The sequence below is a fragment of the Arvicola amphibius genome, chromosome 10 (genome assembly GCF_903992535.2).
Source record: "Arvicola amphibius chromosome 10, mArvAmp1.2, whole genome shotgun sequence".
NCBI lineage: Eukaryota > Metazoa > Chordata > Mammalia > Rodentia > Cricetidae > Arvicola > Arvicola amphibius.
Window position 1 is genome coordinate 58,586,934 of NC_052056.1, and position 24,610 is coordinate 58,611,543.

The window sequence follows — 24,610 nt, forward strand, 5'->3', positions numbered from 1 at the left end:
CTCTGCATATATCACTGTGGTCCACATAGAGGACTGGGGAAGTAGCTAAGAGATGCAGTATTAGCTACTGGTTGGTGCCTTAGGATGAAACCAGTTTTTCTTTGGACTTTGAAATTGTTCCTATGCACATTTTATTTTAACTGGGCAGTGGTAGTGCCTTTAATTCCAGCACTTGGGAGGCGAAGGCAGGCAGATCTCTGTGAGTTCGAGCCCAGCCTGGTCTACAAGAGCTAGTTCCAGGACAGACTTCAAAACTACAGAGGAATCCTGTCTCGAAAAAAACAATAACAGAAATTGTTCCTATGCACATTTTATTTTTGTTTAATCAAATAAACTTTTTTTTCTTACGGGGTAGGGAAATAAGATGGTATTTATAGGTATCATTTGGTTGCATCCTTAAAAAAGCTAATTTTATAATCTTGGCTTTTTAAAAATTAGATATTTAGGTCATTTACAATTAATGTCATTATTGAAATACTGGGTTTTAATCTATCATTTTGACAATTTTTTATTTTATTTTTATTTTTGTTCTCTGAATAACTGTTCACGTGTATGTGGTACTTGAGAGTCCAGAAGAGGGTGTCAGATTCCTAGGAACTGGAGTTATAGGCACTTAATTAGTGATCTGCTCAGTGTGATGCTGGAAACTAAACATGGACCCTTTGGAGGTGCAGCAATTACTAATTACTAATAAGCAATCTCTTGATATTTTCTTTTTGTCATATCAGTTTTGATTACCTTTGTCTCTAGCTGCCTTCATTTTTGAAATTCATTTTCTGTTCTTCACTGGCTTTAATCTATTTTTGTGATTGCTTTTGGCTTTATAGTATAAAACTATTATTTCACCATTGGGTAGTTGAGTTCTACCATGACTAGCAAGCTAAGAAACAGTTTTCAAAGTGGAAACAGTTCCTTGCCAAAAGACCATCCATTGCTTTGTAACCATGGTCTTCTTAATAATATTTTGTTGGCTTTCCTAGCATCCTTCCTGCCTTCCAGGATTATTTTGCACACCACTGCATTGAGCCCATGGTGTCATGTAATGCATTCTAGATCCTCTGTTTCTCTGGGCCCGCACACTGTTGTCATTCAGCAAACAGTGACTCAATACATGTGCAGAAATGTAGAAATGTCTTTGAAATCTAAAACCGCATACTAATCAGTGTGTCTTTTCTTAGTGGTACCAATTGCCAGGTGCATAAACTTGATTCTTACTGCCAACATGTTCTAAATCTTTGATCACCAGCAATTGACTGAGGTGATGTTCTTCTATAATTGTAGTTATTTTCCATTGTCTAGCACACATGTGTATTAAGGTATCTAACCTAAGTCATATACTACTGTCTGTTTTTCAAGTACTATTACCATGAGCATAATAATGTATACCAAAATAATGCACATGGGGTATTAAGATACTAGATCTTCGTAAGCCAAGGGCCAGTAAGCTTTTCCATAAAGGGGTAGATACCACACATTTTAGATTTCTAAAGGCTCTTCGGGGCTCATGTAACTCTGCTGGTGTAATGCATAAAAATTGTATAGTCATAGACAATATGTAAAATAACTGTTCTGAATTTGGTTTATGGGTCATAGTTTGCTAATCCCTGATATAGATTAATCTAATGACAACATGGTTAATGTACTGCCAGGTAGAAACAAAATACTTCTATTTCTTCTGTTTATAAGGACAGAGAAAAACATTTACCAAATTACTGTCTACTTGTAAGAGAATGGATTGATGAGTACTAGTGAGAGATCACATCTAGAAAAGCTCTTGTGGGGCTGGATCCTAACTTAGGTGATAGAGTCCCCAGCACCAAATAAACCAGAAGTGGAGGTTGGGGTGGTCAGAATTTCAGAGTCATCCTCAGCTACAAAGTGAAAAGCACTTACAATTGGAACATATAAATAAAGTCATTCTTTAAGACAACCATTGTGGAGACCCAAGCAGGAATGTTAAATGGAAATCACTGTTTTGGTGTTTTTTTTTTTTTAAATTTTAATACTATTTTTAAAATATGTATGCGGATTTTACCTGCATGTATATTTGTGTTCCTCATGTCTGCCTGGTGCCTGAGGAAGTCAGAAGAGAGTATTGGAGCATCTGGAACTGTAGTTACAGATTGTGTGAGCTGCCATGTGGGTGCTGGGAATTAAACCCTGGTCTTCTGCAAGAGCAGCTAGTACTTAATCATGGGGCAATCTCTCCAACACAGAAATCACTGTTTAATTGGGATTACCACCATAGGGTTTTTTTTTTATTAAAAATTTCCATCTCCTCCCCTCCTCCACCCCTTCCCTCCCCTCCCCTCCACCCATACCCCCACTCCCTCCCTCTCCAGGCCAAAGAGCCATCAGGGTTCCCTACACTATGTTGAGTCTAAGGTCCTCCCAACTCCCTCCAGGTCCAGGAAGGTGAGCAACCAAACTGACAAGGCTCACACAGAGCCCGTCCTTGTCATAGAGACCAAGCCCATCGCCATTGTCCTTGTCTTCTCGGTCAGCCTCCACTGTCAGCCACTTTCAGAGAGTCTGGTTTGGTCGGATGTTCCATCAGTCCCATTCCAACTGGACTTGGTGATCTCCCGTTAGTTCTGTCCCGCCGTCTCAGTGGGTGAACGCATCCCTCAGGTTTCTGACTTTTTCTCATGTTCTCTCTCCTTCTGCTCCTCATCAGGACCTTGGGAGCTCAGTCCGGTGCTCCAATGTGGGGCTCTGTCTCTATCTCCATCCATCGCCAGGTGAAGGTTCCTCCGCTGGGTCTTCTGTTTCAGGCTAATGGCTCCTTGCTGTGCCCCACCATAGGTTTTTAAACCTTAGGTGGCAACACTAGTCAGTGCAGTTAACTCGAGTTGCTTAATGATGTTTGGATGGAAAAACTTCAAGACTTCCTTCTGTTGGCCCATCTCCATTGATAATCCTAACTGGATGGGTCCAGCAGTAGCTTCGTGTGTCTTCACATTAATACATGTACTCAGGACCTAGGGTGATGTTCTTAATTTGAGGTGGGTTCCCAACTTGACCTACCTAAAGGTAGACTCTGTTAGAAACCCTTTGTACTACTGACCTCTAGAAGTTCTCTCTGGACTTAGACCACATTGCCATGCTGAATCATTCAACATCAGACACTAGGAAAACGGGAGAAGAAACTGGAATTGGTTTAAATTGTTTTAAGAAAGAGTAACTTAAAACTAGAGCTCACTTTAAAATTAACTTTAAAATTTATTTTAATTCAGACTTGAGTCTACATAATATTTTCTATAATCCTCAAGTTAAAACACAGGTTTCTTTTATTGGGGAGGAGAACCTCTAACTAAAATTATTTAGTTTTCAAGCTTTCCCCCTACTTTGGAATAGTGATTTTAAATAACTTTAGAAACATTTTCTGACTTTTCTTTGAAATCCTTTGATCCTTTCTCCCTATGGTCTGGCTCTTGTATACAGCTTCTTAATGTAATGTCATATATATGTATCTTGCCATAGTTATTGAAATCTGTCCATAATGGAGTGAGTGGTCTTGCTAAATTAAGTAGTAAATCTTGCTTTTTCTTTGTCTTTTAAAAAATGTCTTCCTATGGAAAATTTCAGATATATGGATGTTAAGCAGACTAGTGTAATCAATCCTCACGTACCTTTTATACAACTAAGCAACTGTATTGATGTTTTTTCCATCTTTATCTTATCTGCTCTTTATGTATTCTCATTCAGTCACTTGATAATTTATTTCTATAGTTCTTTTGTTTTAAGGAAAAAATTCCTTTATAGGCATAAATATTTTAAAACGGATGTCTTAATATTTTATTCAACTATGCTGTGGTCCACAGATCCTGAGAATGACTGTCATTGAAAAGACACTAAAAATATTGTTATCCCTAAGGAATGGAAAGGGCAAATATGAGCAGGAACCTTTGCTGTGGTTTTCTAGAGAAGGACTGGAGAAGACTGGTTTGGGAATGGCTAATTCGAATAATCTGGGCATTGGGGCACAGTCTGTGTCTACTTGATGTCTGACCTGAGATGATTGGGCAAGAAATTAGTGACCCTGAGTATGAGGGCCAAATAGAGAAGATGGTGGGATGTGAAGATCAAGTGGTTGTTGGCAAGAAAAAGATTCACTAGAGTAAATTGCTTGTCATCAAAGTCCCAAAATGTCAAACCTTCAGAAATACAGAATGAAAAGACATGATAATGCATTGTTTAAACATTTCCATCTCCTCTCAAATATTTCCTCAGTTTGCCTTTTTCCAGAAATCACTGTTGTGACTTTTTATCTTAATTTTATTCATTCTAGAATATTATTTAATAGGACTATTATATGGCTCTTGTATACAGCTTCTTAATGTAATGTCATATATATGTATAACATGTCTGAATACTTTTTGTGTGAATATATTACAGGATATTTATTGCTGATGGGCATTACTTGTTTTCAGGTTTTGCTTACTGTAAGAGAAGCTAGGTATTTTTTGTTGACCTGTTTTTATTTCCCTTGAGTAAATATCAGGAGCAGCACTTCTGGATCAGAGGGTTAGTTGCTTCAGTCTTGAAGAAACTGATGGATTTGGAGTATTTGTTCCATTTTACATTCTTACAAATAACTGTTATAACTTAGAAAAGAGCTGACACAGAAATACCTTTCAGAATGAGCTTTAGTAGGAGAACCTCAACCATGGGCAGCCATGACTCAGCTTTGAAGTAGGATAGGAATTAGGAGAAATGTGTCATCGTGGCCATAGATAGCATAATGGGGCCTTAAGGAGGAGAGAGAGAAGGAGACAGAGAAATTTCCCTTTAACCCTGAGAGGTGTTTCCTTAGGAGAGATGGCTGTCATGGATAGCATGATAGGGATCCTGAAGTGAGAAGTATACCCTTCTGTTCCCAAGAACAAACAAGTTTGACTCTTTTTCAGGAGAATAGGTAAGCTTCATAGCACGTGATCTAGCTGGGCCCAGACAAGTGGCAGTGTTATGGAGGCAGGCACTAGATAGGGCTATAAACTTACACCTGAAGCAAAGAGCTGCAAGGCTACAGGATAGCTTGCTTTCTTGACTCTTTGTTCTAGAGATGAAAAACTTCATGGGGGCATGGCCTGATCTCTGGGACAGAGAGGCAGCTATAGGGTATTTGAGCTAAACGCAGGCCATTACTCCATACCCTTACCATATTTAATGTTAGTCTTTTAAAATTTATTCTGCTTCTACTTTTTCCTTTTAAAAAGTCACAAATTCCTTCAGTTTAATCTTTAATCTTCATCTGTTTTGGAAATTTTATAGACAACTTATCAGTTGCCATAAAGTATTACTCTATTTTGCCCAATAGTTTTCTCTGAATTATTGTGCTAATCATTGCGGAGGCATTTTATGAAATTAGTAAACATTTTCAAGATGGGAATAAGAATATAATCTAATAAAAAAAAGTACAAGGCTGACCTGGAATTGTAAATAGCAAATGCCTATAATGCTAGCAATCAGGAGATTGGATTGAGTCAGTGGAATCATGAGTTTGAGGCCAGTGTGGGCCACATGGTGAATCCCTCTCTAAAAAAAGTGTGTGTGTGGGAGGGGGGGAGGGACGACTGGATACATGAATCAGTGGTTAAGACCATTGACTGCTCTTTCAGAGGTCCTGAGTTCATTACCCAGCAACCACACGGTGGCTAACAACCATCGCTAGTGGAATCTGGTGCCCTCTTATGACATAAAGTTGTACATGCAGATAGAGCACTCATGCATAAAATAAGTAAGTCATAAAAAATGAGGGGCAAGGAAGGAAAGAAAAAAGAGACTCATTGTGATTAGGAAGGTGTATCATCAAGTTATTATATTATGCTGTACTCTAGGGAGTGAGTTATGTTTACTAAGGGACATAACAGGTATTGGCTTTCTTCAGTGATGTACCTTGTGCACTCTGATGTTGAGCAGAGGGACTGTGGTTTAGTCCACCATCTTTGCAAGTCTTCACGATGGCTTTTTTTTTTTTATTCTTCTTCTTTTTTTCTGTTTCAGCCTTTCTGAACTGTCTTCTTTCCCTATACACATTGTGTGAGAATGGCTCTCTCAATCCTGTCTGTGTTCCTCTTCCATCCCTGCTGTCTACTTTGACACAGAAACGCACACCCATGCTCTTGGCTCAGCACCACCAGTTATTTCACTTCTCACTGTCTGAATTTTGCCTTCAGCTTCGCTTCTGAAACTGCCTTACAGTGTCAACAAACATCTCTTAGACAATATATTAGATACCATTTTTTTGCATCCAGATGTTTTCTGGTCTATCTGTAGGTATCATTAGCCACATAATTCCTTCTAGACCTCCACCCCCACCGCAGGTGTCTTTGGTTCTCTGCACATCTGACAGCAGCAAAATGAGAAAACCGTTTGGGTGATGCTACCTGGCTTCAGGAAACAAAAAAAAATCCATGTTATTCCTGCATAGCCCCTCATTTGTCATGGCTCAGATATATGCTACAGACTAGTTCCTGGCCTAGTGCCAAACTGAGTGTGCCGAAAACTCTTCTTGGGTTACAGCAGATCTAGAATCTGTTTCACTGAATAGCAGATAGCGCACAGTAAATACATTACAATGTGGTTAAGTACCTCCTTTGTTTCTCAAACCGGGAAAGTGCCCTTCTCTGAGGCCATCCTCTTGTGTTTGTAGAATAAAGTTTGCTTGATAACTCTTCTTGAAAAACTAGCCACAGGTCCCGGAAAAGGGGTGAGGATGAAGCAGGGAAGTCAACACATTAGAATTTCTTGCCCACAGTAAACGGGCACTGTGCCAGCCTGCCCTTGTGCACAGTGCTTTCCTTGTCTTCATTAAAAGAGGTTTAGCACTTACTTTTACCCTTTAAAAATACCTGTGGTCATTTTGAAATGATGAATTCATAAATGGTATACTATTACTATAAAACACATGTCCTGAGGCTAAAAGGCAGGTGTTAGAAACTTAATAATGTATATTGGCTTGTTTATTTCTTAAATACATTGCCATCAACACATGAAATGGTATCAGATTTCCTTTGAACACACCTGAATTGACCATGTAAAGCTTTAATTTTCACTGTTGGGTTTTTTAAAATGAGGTACCTTGTTTCATATGGAAGTGTGATTTGATAACTATATTTGATAATTAATCAGTTGTCAGTTAGTTTTATTCCTAAAGCCCATTTGCTTTTTATGAGAGTCCAGTTTACCTCTTTCTGAGAAAAGATGGACCAAGAGGGACAGATGCTCCAAAATATGACTAGTGTGACTTTTTTCTCACTGAAAGACCATGGTATCAATACTATACAGTGACATTTGTTTTTCTGTTTTCACAGTAGAATCTCAAGGGAGTTTATTTAAAGACTAGACATGGGCAAAGAAGAAATTATGACTGTTATTCTAGATTAGTACTTTCTGCTGATCCTGAAGAATAGTTCATGAGATGTAGGTTTTTGGGTTTTTATTAACTCTTTGGGGAATCTTTTCTGCTGTGATGGCTGAATATAATTTGCAAAGATCTGAGCTTTTCCTTTATTAATGTTCTGCCTCATTAACTTCATTGTTGGGTTTTTACACTTCAGTGGTTTAAATAAAGTAATGAAAATGTGGTTCTGATGTCCTCTTTGGCAGTGTCCTTTTTGAAATCTACTGATTATGTGTTTAGTTTGTGATTTCATTTAGTCACAATTGTAAATCCTAATAATTGTAAAATAATCATGAAGGGAAATGATTGTATAACAAAATATTTTACTTTGTTGAAGCCTGAAAGTTAAGGGAATGCTTTTAAAGATGAAATGGCAATAGATGCAGCTGGTTTGGTTCTGGTGTGGTTTTATTTTAGTCACTTTTACCTTCAAGAGACCAAGGGCCCAGTCTTCCTAGCTGCAAGACTGCACTCTATTGAAGAGCTTGGGTGGTGATTATGTATAAGCTTTTACATATAGCCAGTGGTGTCTATAGTCTTCTGTCCCAAATACATGGGCTTTGCCTAAAAAGCAAGCTATATTTATCTTTAAGAATGTTGTCTAAGCATTTTCAGAAAGCATAGGAGCTTCACATTGACTCTCCAAGCAAAGTCATCTTGTGAAAATACTTGTACCAAATTGCAAATTGTACGCATGTTTTTGCTAGTAAGTTCCCTCAAGTTATTTACTGACAGATGTGGGTACTCCATAGATAGCATCTCTTATTGAAAATAGAAGTTAGGCACATCTATTAAAATGTAGAAAAACAATATTAATTCCATTTGACTTGAGAGTGGAACTTTTATGTTGTCAAATATTTTTCATTTCAGAAAGAATATTTAAACTGGGTATGGTGTCACACACCTTTAATCCCAGCACAGTGAGGCAGAGGCAGGTAGATCTCTGAGTTGAAGTCAGTCAGATCTCTATAGTTGAGGTCTGCAGAGTGAGTTCCAGACCAGCCAGGGCTACACAGAGAAACCCTGCCTTGGGAGACTGGGAACTATTTAATTAGTAAGGTATATTCTTTAAAGTTATTTACTTTCAATACATCTAAGTTGAACAGTGAGTGGATTTGGGTTGACATAAGCTTAGCTAGCATGAGATGCTGGTATTCATTTCTAACTATTTTTTTTCTCTTCCAGCACATCAGCGACTGGAACCAGCAACTCTGTCAGGGATCGTGGCGTTTATCCTTAGTCTCTTATGTGGAGCTCTGAACTTAATTCGAGGCTTTCACGCCATAGAAAGCCTCCTGCAGGTACTGTGTTATTTTGCAGTGTCAGGTGACTGTGTCTATTCATTCTGCTTGTTACATAGTTGATTTGAATTGGATTAGGACTTAGTATAATTTACAACACAAGCTCAAACTCTGTGTTCTTTTTTTTTTTTTTTTTTTTTTTTTTTTTTTTTTTTTTTTGGTTTTTCGAGACAGGGTTTCTCTGTAGCTTTGGAGCCTGTCCTGGAACTAGCTCTTGTAGACCAGGCTGGTCTTGAACTCACAGAGATCCGCCTGCCTCTGCCTCCCGAGTGCTGGGATTAAAGGCGTGCGCCACCGCCGCCCGGCTAAACTCTGTGTTCTTATACCTGCCCTTTGATACCTTCTTTCAAAAGCATGGTTACAGTAACAGGTCTGGTGGGCATGCCTGTAATCCTGGCCCATGGAAGGCTGAAGCACGAGGGTTATAAATCTGAGGCCAGCTGAAACCACATAGTGAGTTCTAGGCCAGCTTGGTTGTGTAATGAAACCCTGTCTCAAAATAAAAAACAAAACCCACAAAAGCACCCACCACCCAAAAAGTACTGACTTGTGGTTGACATGTTCCCTTATCATCCACTGGTTTAGAGGCATTGTTGACAGGCACTGGGGAACATTAGCTATGTAGCATGGACCCTGCATTCTCACAGCTTAAAGTTGAATTTGATAGGCAAAGACATATGGGAGTAATAACTAAGTTCTTAGAGCAAGAAGAGATTACTGTGATTCAGAAGAGGTGAGGAGATGGTGAGCCAGTCTTGGAGGAGCAAGAGGGAGAGGAAAGTGGGAGCAGGAAGACAGTCCACATGAACACTGCTCCTGGGTGTTCCTTAGTAAGTGCTGCTGCTTTTCCTTCTGCTCAGTGGCCTTTTCAAACCTGAGCTGCCTGCTTAGCAGCAGGGACACTTGTTTCTTCAAACACTTGATATTCCAGGCCTTTAGCTACCAAACTAAGTCCATCAGGTTTTAGATGCACAGTTGTCTTTTCCTTTGTTCCCATTCTCTATTTTCCCAAGAGTTCTTGATATATCACCTTATAAATCAGAGTTCTCTGTCTCTGTTTGTGTGCGTGCATGCGTGCCTGCCTGTCTCTCCACCATTAAGTTCAGGAATCCATTTATAAAAACCTGCTCTCTCTCTCTCTCTCTCTCTCTCTCTCTCTCTCTCTCTCTCTCTCTCTCTCTCTCTCTCTCTCTCTCTCTCTCTCTCTCTCTCTCTCTCTGTGTGTGTGTGTGTGTGTGTGTGTGTGTGTGTCTGTCTGTGTGTAGCATTAAGTTTGGGATACTGTCTATAAAAACCTGCTTACCATGCTAGATTTCTGGTGCCATTCTCCATGTCCTCTGTGTTCAGCCACCACAGCCAACTGAAAAGAGATGCATCACGGTTCCTAAAAGGGATGCCTGGGGCTTCCTCTTAAGTTTTTCTTCCAAACAGTTAACTCACAGGTAGAGCTCCTGCCCCCTTTCAGGCATAGGATGCTGGTTGTTGTTCCTCTGCCTTCTGTCCTATCCCTCTGTGTTGGGAGCTGTGAACCCCCCAGATCCTAAATTTCTGATAAACAACTTGTAATGCTTGCTGCTGCTCAGAGCACGAGACCCTCAGAAGTTTCTGATGGCAGGGGAGTGGTTTCTGGTGGGTTTGGCTGGGGTGTAGCTATCAGTTAAGGATCTCTATATAAGCTGCCCTGGAAGACAATAAAGGGGACATTCTTGTTTCAAGGATGACCAGTGTCTCTGTGTGTCTGTGAGTCTGTGTGTTTCAATCTCCAGCCCCTTGCCCGGTTCACAAACTGTATGGTAGTGCATAGAGTGCAGATGGGTGTGGTGCACTACACCTCTGCAAGGTTGGATTTATTCCAGCAGAAGTTCAGTGTTCAGCCAGCCAGACAAGCTGTCAATGACAAGAAATATGGGCGCTTTGGAAACTGCTGACTGAAAAGGCTAATAAATAAAGACACCTTTGGAAACCATTTTATTGATGTATAGAAAAAACATGGGGTAGGGTGTGAAGAGTTAGCTTTTCTACCTAGTGTAGCCCTAGGTAGAGAAAGCTTTCCCATCACAAAACCTTGTTTACATCCTGACTGAATATCATATGGAAGCTGCAGGGGCTGGGCAGAGCCTATCAAGGCTAGCGCTCTGGCACAGCCTGCTAAAGGTGACTTTGATTTCCTTCGTGCTCTCAGTTGTCTTGTCCTTTCTTCTCTGGAGCGGAGTCTCTCCTCCTTCCTCTTCTGTTCATAACTGGAAAACTAAGGAAGTTTTGTGTACTGTAGTCTGTGATGCTTTTGAAATGCTGCAACTGACTTAAGCTTATATTTCTGATTAGAAAGAGAACACAGAACAATTGCTAATTGTTCTGTGTTCTCTTTCTAATCAGAAATATACTTGTCTAATTGCAGTGATGCAATTTTAGGTTTTAGAAGAATAATCTGATTAAACTATTTACTACTTAGATGTAATTGATGCTTTGTGCTGAGATTTCTCACCTTGTTTATATTTTTAAAAGACAGCGTCACAGATAATTTATCTTTCTTGGATGCAGATGCAGAGATCTTTAGCGATATATTAATAAATCAAAACTATAATAAAAATAAAAATAATTATATAACAACCAAGTGAGTTTTATCCCAGGTGTGCAATGCTGATTTAATATTTGAAATCAATTACTGCTATCACTTCAACAATCTAAAGGAGAAATAATAATCACATGATCACATCAGTAGATACAGAAAGGCATTTGACAAAATCCAAAAAACCTTCATCCATGTTTTTTTTTTTTTTTAAAGCAAAACAAAAAACCCCAAAACACAGCTTGGAGCAAACCAGGAATTTTCAAATCTCAAGCAACTAACACCTTTAGTGACATGGAACTAGATACTTTCCCCGTAAGACAGAAATAGGATGAAGACACCTCCTCTGACCTCTTCTAGTTAACATTGCACTGGAAATCCTAGCTGATGCAGTAAGATGAAAAGGAAAAAAATACATATGGAAGGAAATGATGAGTTTGCAGATGGCATGATTAGCTGTGTAATGACTCCCAAGAACAACAGCCAGCTCCTGAAACTGTGATGGGAGTGTAGTTATATACTGAAGGGAGCTTGTGCTGTATAAAAGTTTCCTAAATTCCAGCAGCAAACAATTGAGAATTGAAAGTACTAAAAAAGAAGTACTTACAAATAAATATAAAACACTCACAGGACTGATATAAAGTATATTATAAATTCTGACCAAAGAAATCGAAGATTAAATAAATGGAGAGAGATTCCACATTAAAGAGGAAAACTCAATATTGTTGAGCTGTTGGTTCTTTCTGCCCTAATGCATAGGTTAAACACAATCCCTGTCAAAATCCCAGAAAGTTACTTTGTGGTTTCCATAAAGTGATTGCAAAGTTTATATGGAAAAACAAAAGACCCAGTATGTAGAAAAGAACAAAAATGCTTTTGTTCTGTATTCTCATCAACAAAACTCAAGATTTCACTTCTGCCACCAGGGAGTGGTAGGTCTTTCCATAGCAAGCAATTCTCCAATTCCATTCATTCATTCATTCATTCATTCATTCATCTATTTATTTATTTATTTATTTACCAGGTTTCTCTTCTGTGTAGTTTTAGTGCCTATTCTGGAACTAGCTCTTGTAGACCAGGCTGGCCTCGAACTTAAAGAGATCCGCCCACCTCTGCCTCCCGAGTGCTGGGATTAAAGGCATGTGCCACCACTACCTGGCTAATTTAGTTCAGTTTTAATAATGTCTACTTGGAGTTAGGACAGAACTCACATGCTAAGGGCTTGGTTTTATGGGCCTACCCTTCCTTCAGGTGCCAATCGTATGACCATATTGTAATGATGACTAGCTGGTTATAAGTTGGAGGTTTGTACAACTCTCTTGGAGCAAGATTTGGTGGAATAGTTTTTGGATCAGCTATGGTTAATTATAAAGAGTATTTCAGAGGATACAGATGGATTAAGAACTGCATAGGGGGAGGTTGGGGAAGCTCTGGACATGGGTTTCTGTCCCTGTGGGGCTGGGTTTGCCCTCATTTCCTCACCTGTTGAGATGTTCACCAACCTAGAAGAGCTTTGTGGGGGGCATGATTGTTTATTCACCTTCTTATCTCTCCTCTCCTCCCTGGAAGATTGGAATGGAGATAGACATTCCAGGCATCCAGCTGTGGTCTTTTCTGGTATCTAGCACTGATCTAGGACTCTATCAAGAGTTGCTTCAAAACAAAAGCTGTCCTCCTTACACAAGAAATTCCAAGAGGTGGGAATTCTGGGTCAAATCCATCTATAACTCAAGAAATTAGAAAGATCTTAGGGGATCTGTGACAGGGCTGATGTCAAAGACTAATCGGAGCAAAAGATTTTTCTAGCACTTTTATAAGGGTTTTAGGAACCCTGTGTGAGGAGCAGACTGTTTATTACTATTTCATACCCAGAATGTTCTACACGGTACTGATGAAGAACAAAAGTGGGAGCTCACATTGTCCAACTTTAAGACTTACTATAAACTACAGTAATTAAGACAGTATGATATTGGCAAAGGAATAAACAGTAGATTACTGTGACAGAATTAAGAACCTAGAGATAAACTTACATCCGTAGAGCTCCCTGATCTTTAAAAAAGCAAAAGCAAATCAATGGAGACAGGTCAGTCATTTTAACATGGTTCTGGAACAACTGGAAAACCACATGCCAAGGAATAAACAGGAAATCAGAATGGGTCATGGAACTAAATGAAAAAGAACAAAGCTTAAAAAGTAGCAGAAGGGAAAACCTGTGTGACCCTAGAGTCTGAAAATGAGTTTTTTAAGTATAGCACCAAAAGTGTTGGAAAGAAAAATAGGCTGCTAAGTGTCATTAAAACCTAATGAAGTCTGTTCTGTGAATCAAGAAAATGAAAAAAAAAAAGCCACAGGCTAAGAAAAGATACTTTGTGAGCATCTCTGATAAAGGCCTTGACTTTGTAAGGCTGGAGATGGCTCCAGTGAAGAGTGCCTATTACTGCCTCTCTTCAGGAGGACCCAGTTCGGTTCCCAGCACCTATTCTGGGTGTCTCACAACTATAACTCCAGCTCCACTGGATCTGACACCCTCTTCTTGCTTCCAGGAGCACCTACACGCTCGTAATATACATTCATTCACACATAAATGGAAAGAAATCTTTAAGAAGGGGAGATGGTGATTCTAAAACACACAAAGAACACCTCAAACTCAAAACTAAGAATGCAAGTCAGCCCACTGACAGTGGTCTAAAGATCAGTAAACAACCTCACCACAGAAGATGCTGCAGATGACAGGCATGTAAAAAAATAATGCTGGATATCGTATGCCATCAAGGAACTACAAGTTTGCAAGATGATGCCACTAAACACCTGTTAGAACCTGCCCAGCTAGCTGACACTTCCCAGTGCTGATGAGGATGTGGAACAAGGAACTCTCATTTGCTGCTAAGTTGGGAGTACAAAATGTTACGGCCACTCTGGAAAACAGTTGGGCTGTTTCTCACAGAGCTAAACATAGCTTTACTCTATCCTGTAGCAATAGTGCTCTTAAGTGTCTCTCACCAGGTGAGTAGAGCACTTTCAACATGTGAATATTTATATCAACTTAATCATAATTTCAAGGAAGCAATTCTGGAAGATGAATGGTAAATGGTAGTAATTCATACAGTGGACTAACATTTAGTAATAGAAGAAACAGCTGTCCTCTTAAGTGCATGGAGACCTCCTTAGGTGCATATTGCCTGATGAAAGCAGCTAGCCCGAAAAACTACATAGTGGACACTTTCTGCAAGAGGCAGACCTATAGACCTGTAGTTGCTGGACTGGGAAGAGAGGCAGCTGTCTGAGATCGTCAGAGTTGTGAAGTGGTCTTGTGTGACTAATGGTGGGTGCCTGCTGTTGTCCATGTGTCCAAACCACAGAGTCTACAACGGGAAGAGTGAACTTCAGAAGCAACAGTGTGTCAGTACTAGCTCAGCATTTGTGATAAATGTACCACACCATTCCAGTTGTCACTAGACACTGAGCAGGGAGCAAGGGAGGCACCTGGAGAGTCTCTGCTTAATTTTCTGTTTGCCTAAGGCTAATCTAAAAAATTAAATCTATTTTAGTTGGGCCCATGGCACACTCCTTTAATACAGAATTTGGGAGGCAGAGGCAGGTGGATTTCTCGTGTGTTCCACGTCAGTCAGAGCTACATAGTGAGATCATGTCTTTAAAAAAAAAGTATTTTCAAAGTCAACAGTAGAACAAAGGCCTTCTCTTTGATGGTAAGTCCAAGGGAAACTAGAAAGATAGGCGTATTCTTACCCTGAGCTTTGATGTTTTGATGTTCTTCAGTGAGGTACAGCTCTACTTGGCAGTAGTTAAAAGTACAACCTGTTGAACCCAGACTGCTCTTATAAGTGTGAATCTCTGTGTGTGGGGGTCTGAGCCTTCCCCCTGCATAGATCCTGTGAGGACCTTGATGTCCCAATTAGAATGGAGCCTGGTTCAGGAATCTGATCTGTGTCTTAAAGTTCATTTTTATAATTTTGTGCCCTCAGAGTAATGGGCATTTTGAGAATGCCAGTGGAATTCAGACCAGATGTATTGATCTTGTACCCATTAGACCTTTCCTGTCAGCTTACCCCACCACACACAGACACTCCCCCCCCCCCCCAGGATTGTCTGGTAGAATAACAGTGTGTTTCATTTGCATAAATAAACTCTGTAAGGATAAGAGAGTAATAAACATGCTGGGAAATGACGGGTGGGGAATAGAGTGGCAGCAAGGCTTCACTAAGTTCCTCTTCATAGCTTGTCTTTTCTTTGAACCGTATAAATATTGCTCATCAAAACAAGGGCTTGGCTAGGAGGATACTACTTATTTATACCTTGGCTTCAATATTTTTTAAAAAAAAATCATATTTTTTTATATGTTGTACCTTGGGCTCAATCCTCAGCAATGAATAACAGTACTATTAGGCAGAAAGTAGAAAAAAAAACTTTTGTTACTCCAGTTTAATTGGTGGATTTTTCAAGTACTAAAATTTCAGATATGGGTAAATCTTTTATGGCACAATGGGCTGATATTAGTCACTTTTTCTTTTCCCTCAGAGTTAGGTTCACAGCTTGGATAGGATGAAAAGTTATTTTTTCTTCATTATAGCCATTGGACTTGATCCTAGGCTCCTCTAGGTTATCAGTGCATTTTATGTTAGGAAGTTAAATCACAAGTTAAATAGATCTTACTGAAGGTGTCTTCTCTGTAGAATTTTGTACAAATCCTACCTAAGTAGAGTTATTCAGATCTTGGTGATGAAAGAGGAGAAAAGGCAGTCCCAGAACCAACCGCCTCCATATTTCTATAAAACTTGATTAAAGTAAAGGATTTGGCTGGGTGTAGTGGCACATGCCTTTAATCTCAGCACTGGGAATGCAGAGGCAAGAGATCTCTGTGAGTTCTAGGTCAGCCCGAGCTCCCCAGTGAGTTCCACACCAGACAGGACTACACAGTGAGACCTTGTCTTTAAAGAAAAAAACGAAAAACAAAGGATTTATTTGGAAATTTTAATTTTAGATCTAGCGAATATTATATTGTATTTTCCTGATTTAAAATAGTATTTAGGTGCTAATTTAAAGTAGCAGTTTTATAACCTTGATTTATAAATACTGAAAATGGTTGCAGCATTTATTTTCTACTATGTTACCTTGTGCTGTGGCACATTAAATTAGAAGACTCAATGCATCAACATTCCTGTATATTGTCATTGTTTCAAATTCAGATAAATGCACTGATCTGATGACTCTTCTGGGAAAGGCACTTGCTGCCAAGTCTAATAACCTGGGTTTAATCCCTGGACCCACAGGATGGAAGGAGAAAATGACTCCTGCAGGCTTTCCTTGGCCTCCATATATGTGCTGTGGCATGTGTATGTGTATGCCTATATGCATGTTCATACACACATACAAATAAAATGTGTAGAAAATGAAAGAAAAGATTTGGCACAAATTCACTTATGCTAAATTAGTAACTACTTCTTAGTGTGAGAGGGATTTATTAACATAATGTGGCACTGAAGGTTTTCTTTGTTGGGTCTGTGTGTATATATATTTTTAAGTTGATAATTTGATTTTCTGCTCACAGTAATGTGTAAATTAGATTGTTTGCACTTGCTTCCTAGCTTTGTTCTGAGTTCAGAGATGTTAATAAGGTTGTTGTGAGTTGACATCTTAGGAATGCGTATGCTTTTATCACATTGTTTTTTATTGCATGGCTTCTTCTAAGGATCAGTTTTGAAACAATAATAATTAGGCTGATGCCAACCCAGAAGTAATTGTCGTGTGGTGTATCAGAAGTCCTGTGATAGCAGTAGAAAGGCTGCCCTAGAGGTCAGGAGACTGCAGTCTCCTCGCCAGGACTCGCGCAGTGACCTTAGGCAGTTGCTGTGGGTCTCATCTTCCCACTGTGTGGGTGGGATGAAGGCTTAGACTCCACAGGCCTAAGGGCTAACAAGCACCAGTGATTCTCTAAAATGTTTGGAACAGTTACTACAAAGCAGAAATGATTTGCTTCTGTTTTCTAAAAAAGAAACACACTAAGCAATCAAAAACATAGCTTGTAAATAAAGATTTTAGCACAGGTCAGACTGACTCTAGAACATGTGTTTAGATCTAAAGAAAATGAAGAGAGGTTTCAAATGGCAGTGTAAGTTTAGAGAAAAACCAACCTTACCGTATAGGACAGTAATGAAGTCCTACTACATAGGGAAAGGATACACATTCTTCTACATAGACTGTGGCTGAAGGATATTGACTTTGTTGGGAAATGATGCAACCAAAGTACAGCAACCAAAGAGCAGCATGCAAGAGGATGGCTCCATTTCTTTGGCAGTGGAGGGTGGGGAGAGGTAGAGACCAAGCACCAGAAATACATGAAAGGGTTAACAATAGTTTTCCCCATATGTGAGATTACGAACTACATGGGCTTTTTTTGTAAAATCTGTGTCTTCCACAATTTTCTACAATGAACGTAAACTTTTATAATCAGGAAAAAGGACTAAAAATTAATCAGAGCTTATTTAAAGTCTTTGAATTATAGACATGGAAAGGCTTCAAGTTGGCCCTTCCTGCCTCTAGGGCAGAACTGACCTGAGCATTCTAAGAAGGTTAATGTTCTCTGTTTCCTCTGCCTTGTGGACTGTTCTTTATGCAATCCACTGCACTGAAACAATTTACTTTAATTTCTATTATAAAATGCTCCCCCCCCCCCCTTCCTGAAATCCCAGCATTTAGGAAGCTGAGGTAAGGGGATTGAGCCTTTGAGGCCGTCCTGGACTACATAATAAGACTTTGTAGGAAAAAGAAAATTATTTGTTCTAAAATAAGAAAAAGGGGCCTCGTATAATGTGCCTGCATAGAAGAAAACACACTTCCTCCTCCTGCCTGGGCTTTCTGTGCTGCTCACACACGCATGAAAAGAAGAAATGCTGGCACTTCGCAGGACACCAGGGGCAGCACGAGTGGTTATGTGTGTGTTTTGCACAGGCCCTGGCTGTTCTTCCTGGCTGCTGTGTGCTAGCACAGTGACCCTAGAGCCAGTCCTCATCTTCCTCTGTGGGATATAGCACACTCTAGTGGACAGTAGCTTTTCAGTTGCCACCATTTTATTTATCATGTCAAGTTACTTTATTGGACAATTCGTTGATGTGTGTCTGTGTAGTAAAGCTTGTCAGTTTATTTAATCATTGACCCTCGTGAGTAGGAGGAACTTGGCTGGTCACCTGCTGGTGTGTTATGCATGTTTATGTAGCTTTACTATAAGGAAGAGAAGTTATGTGTCATGAGGGAGCTAGCTTTTCCCTGGTGCTTCTCATCTTTCCTGGGGTTAGATGCCATTGACAGGGGAGGCCAAGACACAGAATGCTTGGAGTTTTCTTCAACTTCCCATTTCTCTGCCTTTTAAATTTAAGTACATTTTATGTGTATGCGTGTTTTGTCTGCATGTATGTCTGTGTACCACTTGTATGCCCAGTGCACATGGAGGTTCCGGAAGCATTGGATCCCATGGAGTTACAGATGGTTGTGTGTCAACGTGGGTGCCAGGAATTGAATTCCTGTCCTCTGGAAAAACAGTCAGTGCTTTTAACTGCTGCTGAATCATCTCTCCAGAATATCCTTCCCATCCACTGTCTTACCATGCGTTTTATATTTCTCTTTTCAAGACTCATAATTTTTTATACACTGCTCTGTAAAATGTTTGACTATGTATAAACATTGTTATAGCCTATCTTGGTAGATCATTTGTTTAAGTAGATGCTGCCAGCAAAAAGGTAATCTTTCTTTGTTTTTTTGCAGAGTGATGGTGAGGATCTCAATTACATCATTGCATTTTTCCTTGGGACAGCAGCCTGCCTTTACCAGGTAAGTTCTCTTTCATTTGTAACAAATGCTTCCCAATTATTGTTTGTTTCAGGTGTCGAATCTAATAATTGCCCATGTATTTAAAATACATAAAAATGGTGTCTGAGTTATTTGCCTCTTTTTTATTTGTGCCTCCATCACCTTTGTAACATACACTTCCATCTGAGTGGACAGAGGTTCCCAGTGGACTTACTCTGTGCTGGGGCTTCAGGGGTGCCATGTCATATTCCTGCAACAGCAAGGCTGTGTCTGGATTTTCTAGTGAGAATTATTGAGCATCTAGGCAGAGGATTTTGTGCTCTGGAGAAAGCCTTGAATAGGGAGTGATGCAGCAAAAGCAACATTTTAGGATTTTTAAGTTAGTAGAGATGAACAAGGTGGACTGTAAGAGCAGAGGGGCTGGCAGTGAGGAAACCAGCAGGGAGATGATTCTGGTAATTGAGATGGAAAATAAAGGGAGCCTAAACTGTGGTACTGACAGCAAGGTAATGAAATACTGCCACCGAGAAGGACACCAACTCGAGGAGGCAGGTTCTTCTGGCCGATAGGGAGACTGGTCAGCAGAGGAATGGGAGGAATAAGTATGTCAGTGACCCAAACTCAGGACCCTTGACCTAACTTCTGTAAGTGGTGTGTTCCTCAGGAAAAAAAGAAGGAAAACTAGGAAGATGTAAAGCTCTGTATGTCCCTAAGATTACCCAAAACTACATATAACTTTTTATTTTACCATTTTTTTAAATTAAAAACAATTTTTTTTTACATACCAGTTCCCACTTCCTCTCCTCCTCCTATCCCATCCACCTTTCTCCCCACCCCCCATCCTCTCCTCCAAGGTATCCCTCCAAAGAGAATGGGTTCCCAAAAGCCAGTACAAGTAGTAGGGATAAATCATGGTCCCACTGCCAGTATCCCCTCAGTCTGCCTCAGCCATACAACTGTCACCCACATTCCAAGGGTTTAATTTGATCCTATGCTGGTTCCTTCCCTGTCCAGCCAGAGTTGGTGAGCTCCCATTAGCTCAGGTAAGCTATTTCAGGGGTATCCCCATCATGGTCTTGACCTCTTTGCTCATATTCTCACTCCTCCCACTCTTGGACTGGACTTTGGGAGCTCAGCCCAGTGCTCCACTGTGGCTGCCTGCCTCTACTTCCATCAGTTGCTGGATGAAGGCTCTATGGTGACGTTTAAGATAGTATCAGTCTGACTACAGGGCAAGGTCAGTTTGGGCACTCTCTCCACTATTGCTTAAGGTCTTAGCTGGTGTCATTCTTGTGGATTCCTGGGAATTTCTGTAGTGCCAGGTTTCTTGTTAGCCCCATAATGGCTCCCTCAATCAATATATCTCTTTCCTTGCTCTCAGTCTCTGACCTTCTGCCTTCTTGACTATCCCATTCCCTCAAGTTCTCCTCCCCCTTCCGCTTCTACCCTTCTCCCCTTCTTCCCTTCCTTCTCACCCCACCCCCTATGCTTCCAATTATCTCAGGAGATCTTGTCTATTTCCCCTTCCCAAGGGGACCTAATATCCTTGTTACTTAGCTTCTCTGGGATTGTGGACTATAGACTCACTATCCTTTGCTTTACAGTTAGTATCCACTTATGAGCAGGCACATATACCATGAGCATCTTTCTGGGTCTGGGTTAACTTACTCAGGATATTTTTTTCTAGTTCTATCCATTTGCATACAAATTTCAAGATGTCATTGTCTTTTACCACTGAGTAGTACTCCATTGTGTAAATGTATTACATTTTCTTTATCCATTCTTCAGTTGAGGGGCATTTAGATTGTTTCCAGGTTCTGGCTATTAAAATAATGCTGCTATGAACATATTTGAACCAATGTCCTTGTAGTAGTATGATTGAGCATCCTTTGGGTATATGCCCAAGAGTGGTATTGCTGGATCCATAGGTAGGTTGATTCCCAATTTTTTGAGAAACTGCCATACTGATTTCTAGAGTGGTTGTACAAGTTTGCATTCCCACCAGCAATGGAGGAGTGTTCCCCTTACTCAGCATCCTCTCCAGCATAAGCTATCATTGGTGTTTTTGATCTTAGTCATTCTTACTGGTGTAATATAGTATCTCAGAGTCGTTTTGATTTGCATTTCCCTGATGGCTAAGGATGCTGAACATTTCCTTAAGTGTCTTTCAGCCATTTAAGATTTTTCTGTTGAAAAATTCTCTGTTTAGATCTGTACCCCATTTTTTTAATTGGATTATTTGGTATTTTGATGTCTAATTTCTTGAGTTCTTTATATGTTTTGGAGATCAGTTCTCTGTCTGATATGGGGTTGATGAAAATCTTTTCTTATTCAGTAAACTGTCTTTTTGTCTTATTGACTGTGTCCGTTGCTTTATAGAAGCATCTCAGTTTCAGGAGGTCACATTTATTTAGTTATTTAGTTATTTTCTTTTGGTCTCAGTGTCTGTGCTACTGGTGCTATATTTAGGAAGTGGTCTCCTGTGCCCATGCATTGAAGGCTGCTTCCCACTTTCTCTTGTATCAGTTCAATCTGGTTGGATTTATATTGAGGTCTTTAATCCATTTGGACTTGAGTTTTGTGCATGGCAATAGACACGGATCTATTTTCATTCTTCTACATGTTGACATCCAGTTATGCCAGTACCATTTGTTGAAAATGCTTTCTTTTTTCCATTGTATAATTTTAGCTTTATTGTCAAGAATCAGGTGTTCATAGGTGTGTGGATTAACATCCAGGTCTTTGATTTGATTCTGTTGGTCAACCTGTCTGTTTTTATGCCAATACTAGGCTGTTTTCATTACTGTAGCTCTATTATAGAGTTTAATGTCAGGGATGGTGATGCCTTCGGAAGTTCCTTTATTGTACAGGATTGTTTTGGCTATCCTGAGTTATTTGTTTTTCCATGTGAAGTTGAGTATTGTTCTTTCAAAGTCTGTGAAGAATTGTGTTGGGATTTTGATGGGGGTTTCATTGAATCTATAGATTGCTTTTGGTAGGATTGCCATTTTTACTATGTTGATCCTATCTATCCAAGAGCATGGAAGATCTTTCATTTTCTGGTATCTTCTTCAGTATCTTTCGTCAAAGACTTAAAGTTCTTGTCGAACAAGTCTTTCACTTCTTTGGCTAGTGTTACCACAAGATATTTTATGTTATTTGTGGCTATTGTGAAGGGAGATGTTTCTCTGATTTCTTTCTCAGTTTCCCTTTTATATAGGAGGGCTACTGATTTTTTTTTTAGTTGCTCTTGTGTCCTGCCACATCACTGAAGGTAGTTATCAGCTGTAGGAGTTCTCTGGTAGAGTTTTTGGGGTCACTTATATATACTATCATATCATCTGCAAATACCGAAAGTTTGACTTCTTTCTTTCCAATTTGTATCCCTTTGATCTCCTTTTGTTTTCTTATTGCTCTAGCTAGAACTTCAAGAACTATGTTGAATAGATATGGAGATAGTGGACATCCTTGTCTTATTCCTAATTTTAGTGGCATCACTTTGAGTTTCTCTCCATTTAGTTTGATGTTTTTTTTTTTAAATATTTATTTATTATGTATACAGCATTTCTTCCATGTATGTCTGCAGGCCAGAAGAGGGCACCAGACCCCATTACAGATGGTTGTGAGCCACCATGTGGTTGCTGGGAATTGAACTCAGGACCTTTGGAAGAGCAGGCAATGCTCTTAACCTCTGAGCCATCTTGGCTGTTGGCTTGCTGTATATTGCCTTTATTATGTTTAGATACATTCCTTGTGTCCCTGATTTTTCTAAGACCTTTATAAGAGGGTGTTAGACTTTTGTCGAATACTTTTTCAGCATCTAATGAGATGATCATATGATTTTTTTCTTTCAGTTTATTTATATGGTGGATTACATTGATTTTCTTATGTTGAACCATTCTTGCATCTCTGGGATGAAGCCAACTTGATCATGGTGGATGACTTTTTTTGATGTGTACTTGGATTTGATTTCGAGTATTTTTGCATCAGTGTTCATGAGGGAGATTGTTCTCTCTCGTGGCTGAATCTTTGTGTGGTTTGGGTCTCAGGGTAACTGTAGCCTCATAAAAAGTGTTTGGCAATGTTCCTTCAGTTTCTATTATGTGGAACACTTTGAGGAGTATAAATATTAGCTCTTCTTTGAAGTTCTGTTAGAATTCTACACTGAAACCGTCTGGCCCTGGGCTTTGCTCTTTTTTTGGGTGGGGGGAGGCTTTTGATGACTGCTTCTATTTCCTTGCAGGTTATAGGTCTATTTAAATTGTTCACCTGGTCTTGATTTAATTTTGGTATTTAGTACCTATCTAGAAAATTGTCCATTTTTTTCATTTTCCAATTTTTGTAGAGTATAGGTTTTTGTAGTATGACCTAATGATTCTGTGGATTTTCTCCTTGTCTGTTGTTATGTCCCCCTTTTCATTTCCGATTTTGTTAATTTGGATGTTCTCTTTCTGCCTTTTGATTAGTTTGTGTAAGGGTTTGTCTATCTTGTTGATTTTCTCAAAGAATGCTCTTTGTTTCATTGATTCTTTGTGTTGTTTTCTTTGTTTCTATTTTATTGATTTCAGCCCTCAATTTGATTATTTCCTGTCATCTCCTCCTGGGTGAGTCTGCTTCTTTTTGTTTTAGAGCTTTTAGATGTGTTGTTAAGTTGCTAGTGTGAAATTTCTCTACCTTCTTTATGTAGGCACTTAGTGCTATGAACTTTCCTTTTAGCACTGCTTTCATAGTGTCCCATAAATTTGGGTATGTTGTACCTTCATTTTCGTTGAATTCTAGGAAGTCTTAATTTCTTTATTTCTTCCTTGAGACAGGGGTGATTCAATTGAGCACTGTTCAATTTCCATGAGTTTGTAGGTTTTCTGCAACTAGTGTTGTTGAATTCAAACTTTAAGTCGTGGTGAATCAATAAGATACAGGGGGTTATTCCAATTTTTTTGTATCTGTTAAGGTTTGCTTTGTTACCGAGTATGTGGTCAGTTTTAGAGAATGTTCTATGAGATGCTGAGAAGAAGGTATATTCTTTTGTGTTTAGGTGAAATGTTCTATAGATGTCTGTTAAGTCCATTTGAGTCATGACATCTGTTAGTTCTCTTATTTCTCTGTTGACCTGTCCATTGGGGAGAGTAGGGTGTTGAAGTATCCTACTATTAGTGTGTGGGGTTTGATGTACAATTTAAGCTTTAGTATTATTTCTTTACATGTGTGGGTGCTCTTGTATTTGGGGCATAGATGTTCAGGATTGAGACTTCATCTTGATGGATTGTTCCTCTATAAAGTATAAAGAGTATAAAGAGTCCTTCTCCATCTCTTCTGATTGATTTTAGTTTGAAGTCTATTTTGTTAGATATTTAAGATAGCTATATCCACTTGTTTCTTAGATTCATTTGATTGGAAAATTTTTTTCAACCCTTTACTCTGAGGTAGTGTCTGTCTTTGAGGTTGAGGTGTATTTCTTGTATACAGCAGAAGGATGACTCCTGCTTTCATATCCCTTCTCTTAGTCTGTGTCTT

At 39.4% G+C, this 24,610-nt stretch overlaps 1 protein-coding gene across 5 annotated transcripts in view; it reads left to right on the forward strand.

Moving 5' to 3' along the window:
• Nucleotides 1-24,610, forward strand: part of Sec22a (SEC22 homolog A, vesicle trafficking protein) — a 74,195-nt gene that overhangs the window by 29,308 nt on the left and 20,277 nt on the right. For all 5 annotated transcript variants that reach the window (XR_006020892.1, XR_005287093.2, XM_038344335.2 and 2 more), the window contains exons 5-6: nucleotides 8,591-8,706; nucleotides 19,052-19,117. Coding sequence is in view for 3 of the 5 variants with exons in the window: in XM_038344335.2 (XP_038200263.1) it covers nucleotides 8,591-8,706; nucleotides 19,052-19,117 (182 nt within the window). In the remaining 2 variants the exon portion in view is untranslated. The remainder of the gene's footprint in view (nucleotides 1-8,590; nucleotides 8,707-19,051; nucleotides 19,118-24,610) is intronic.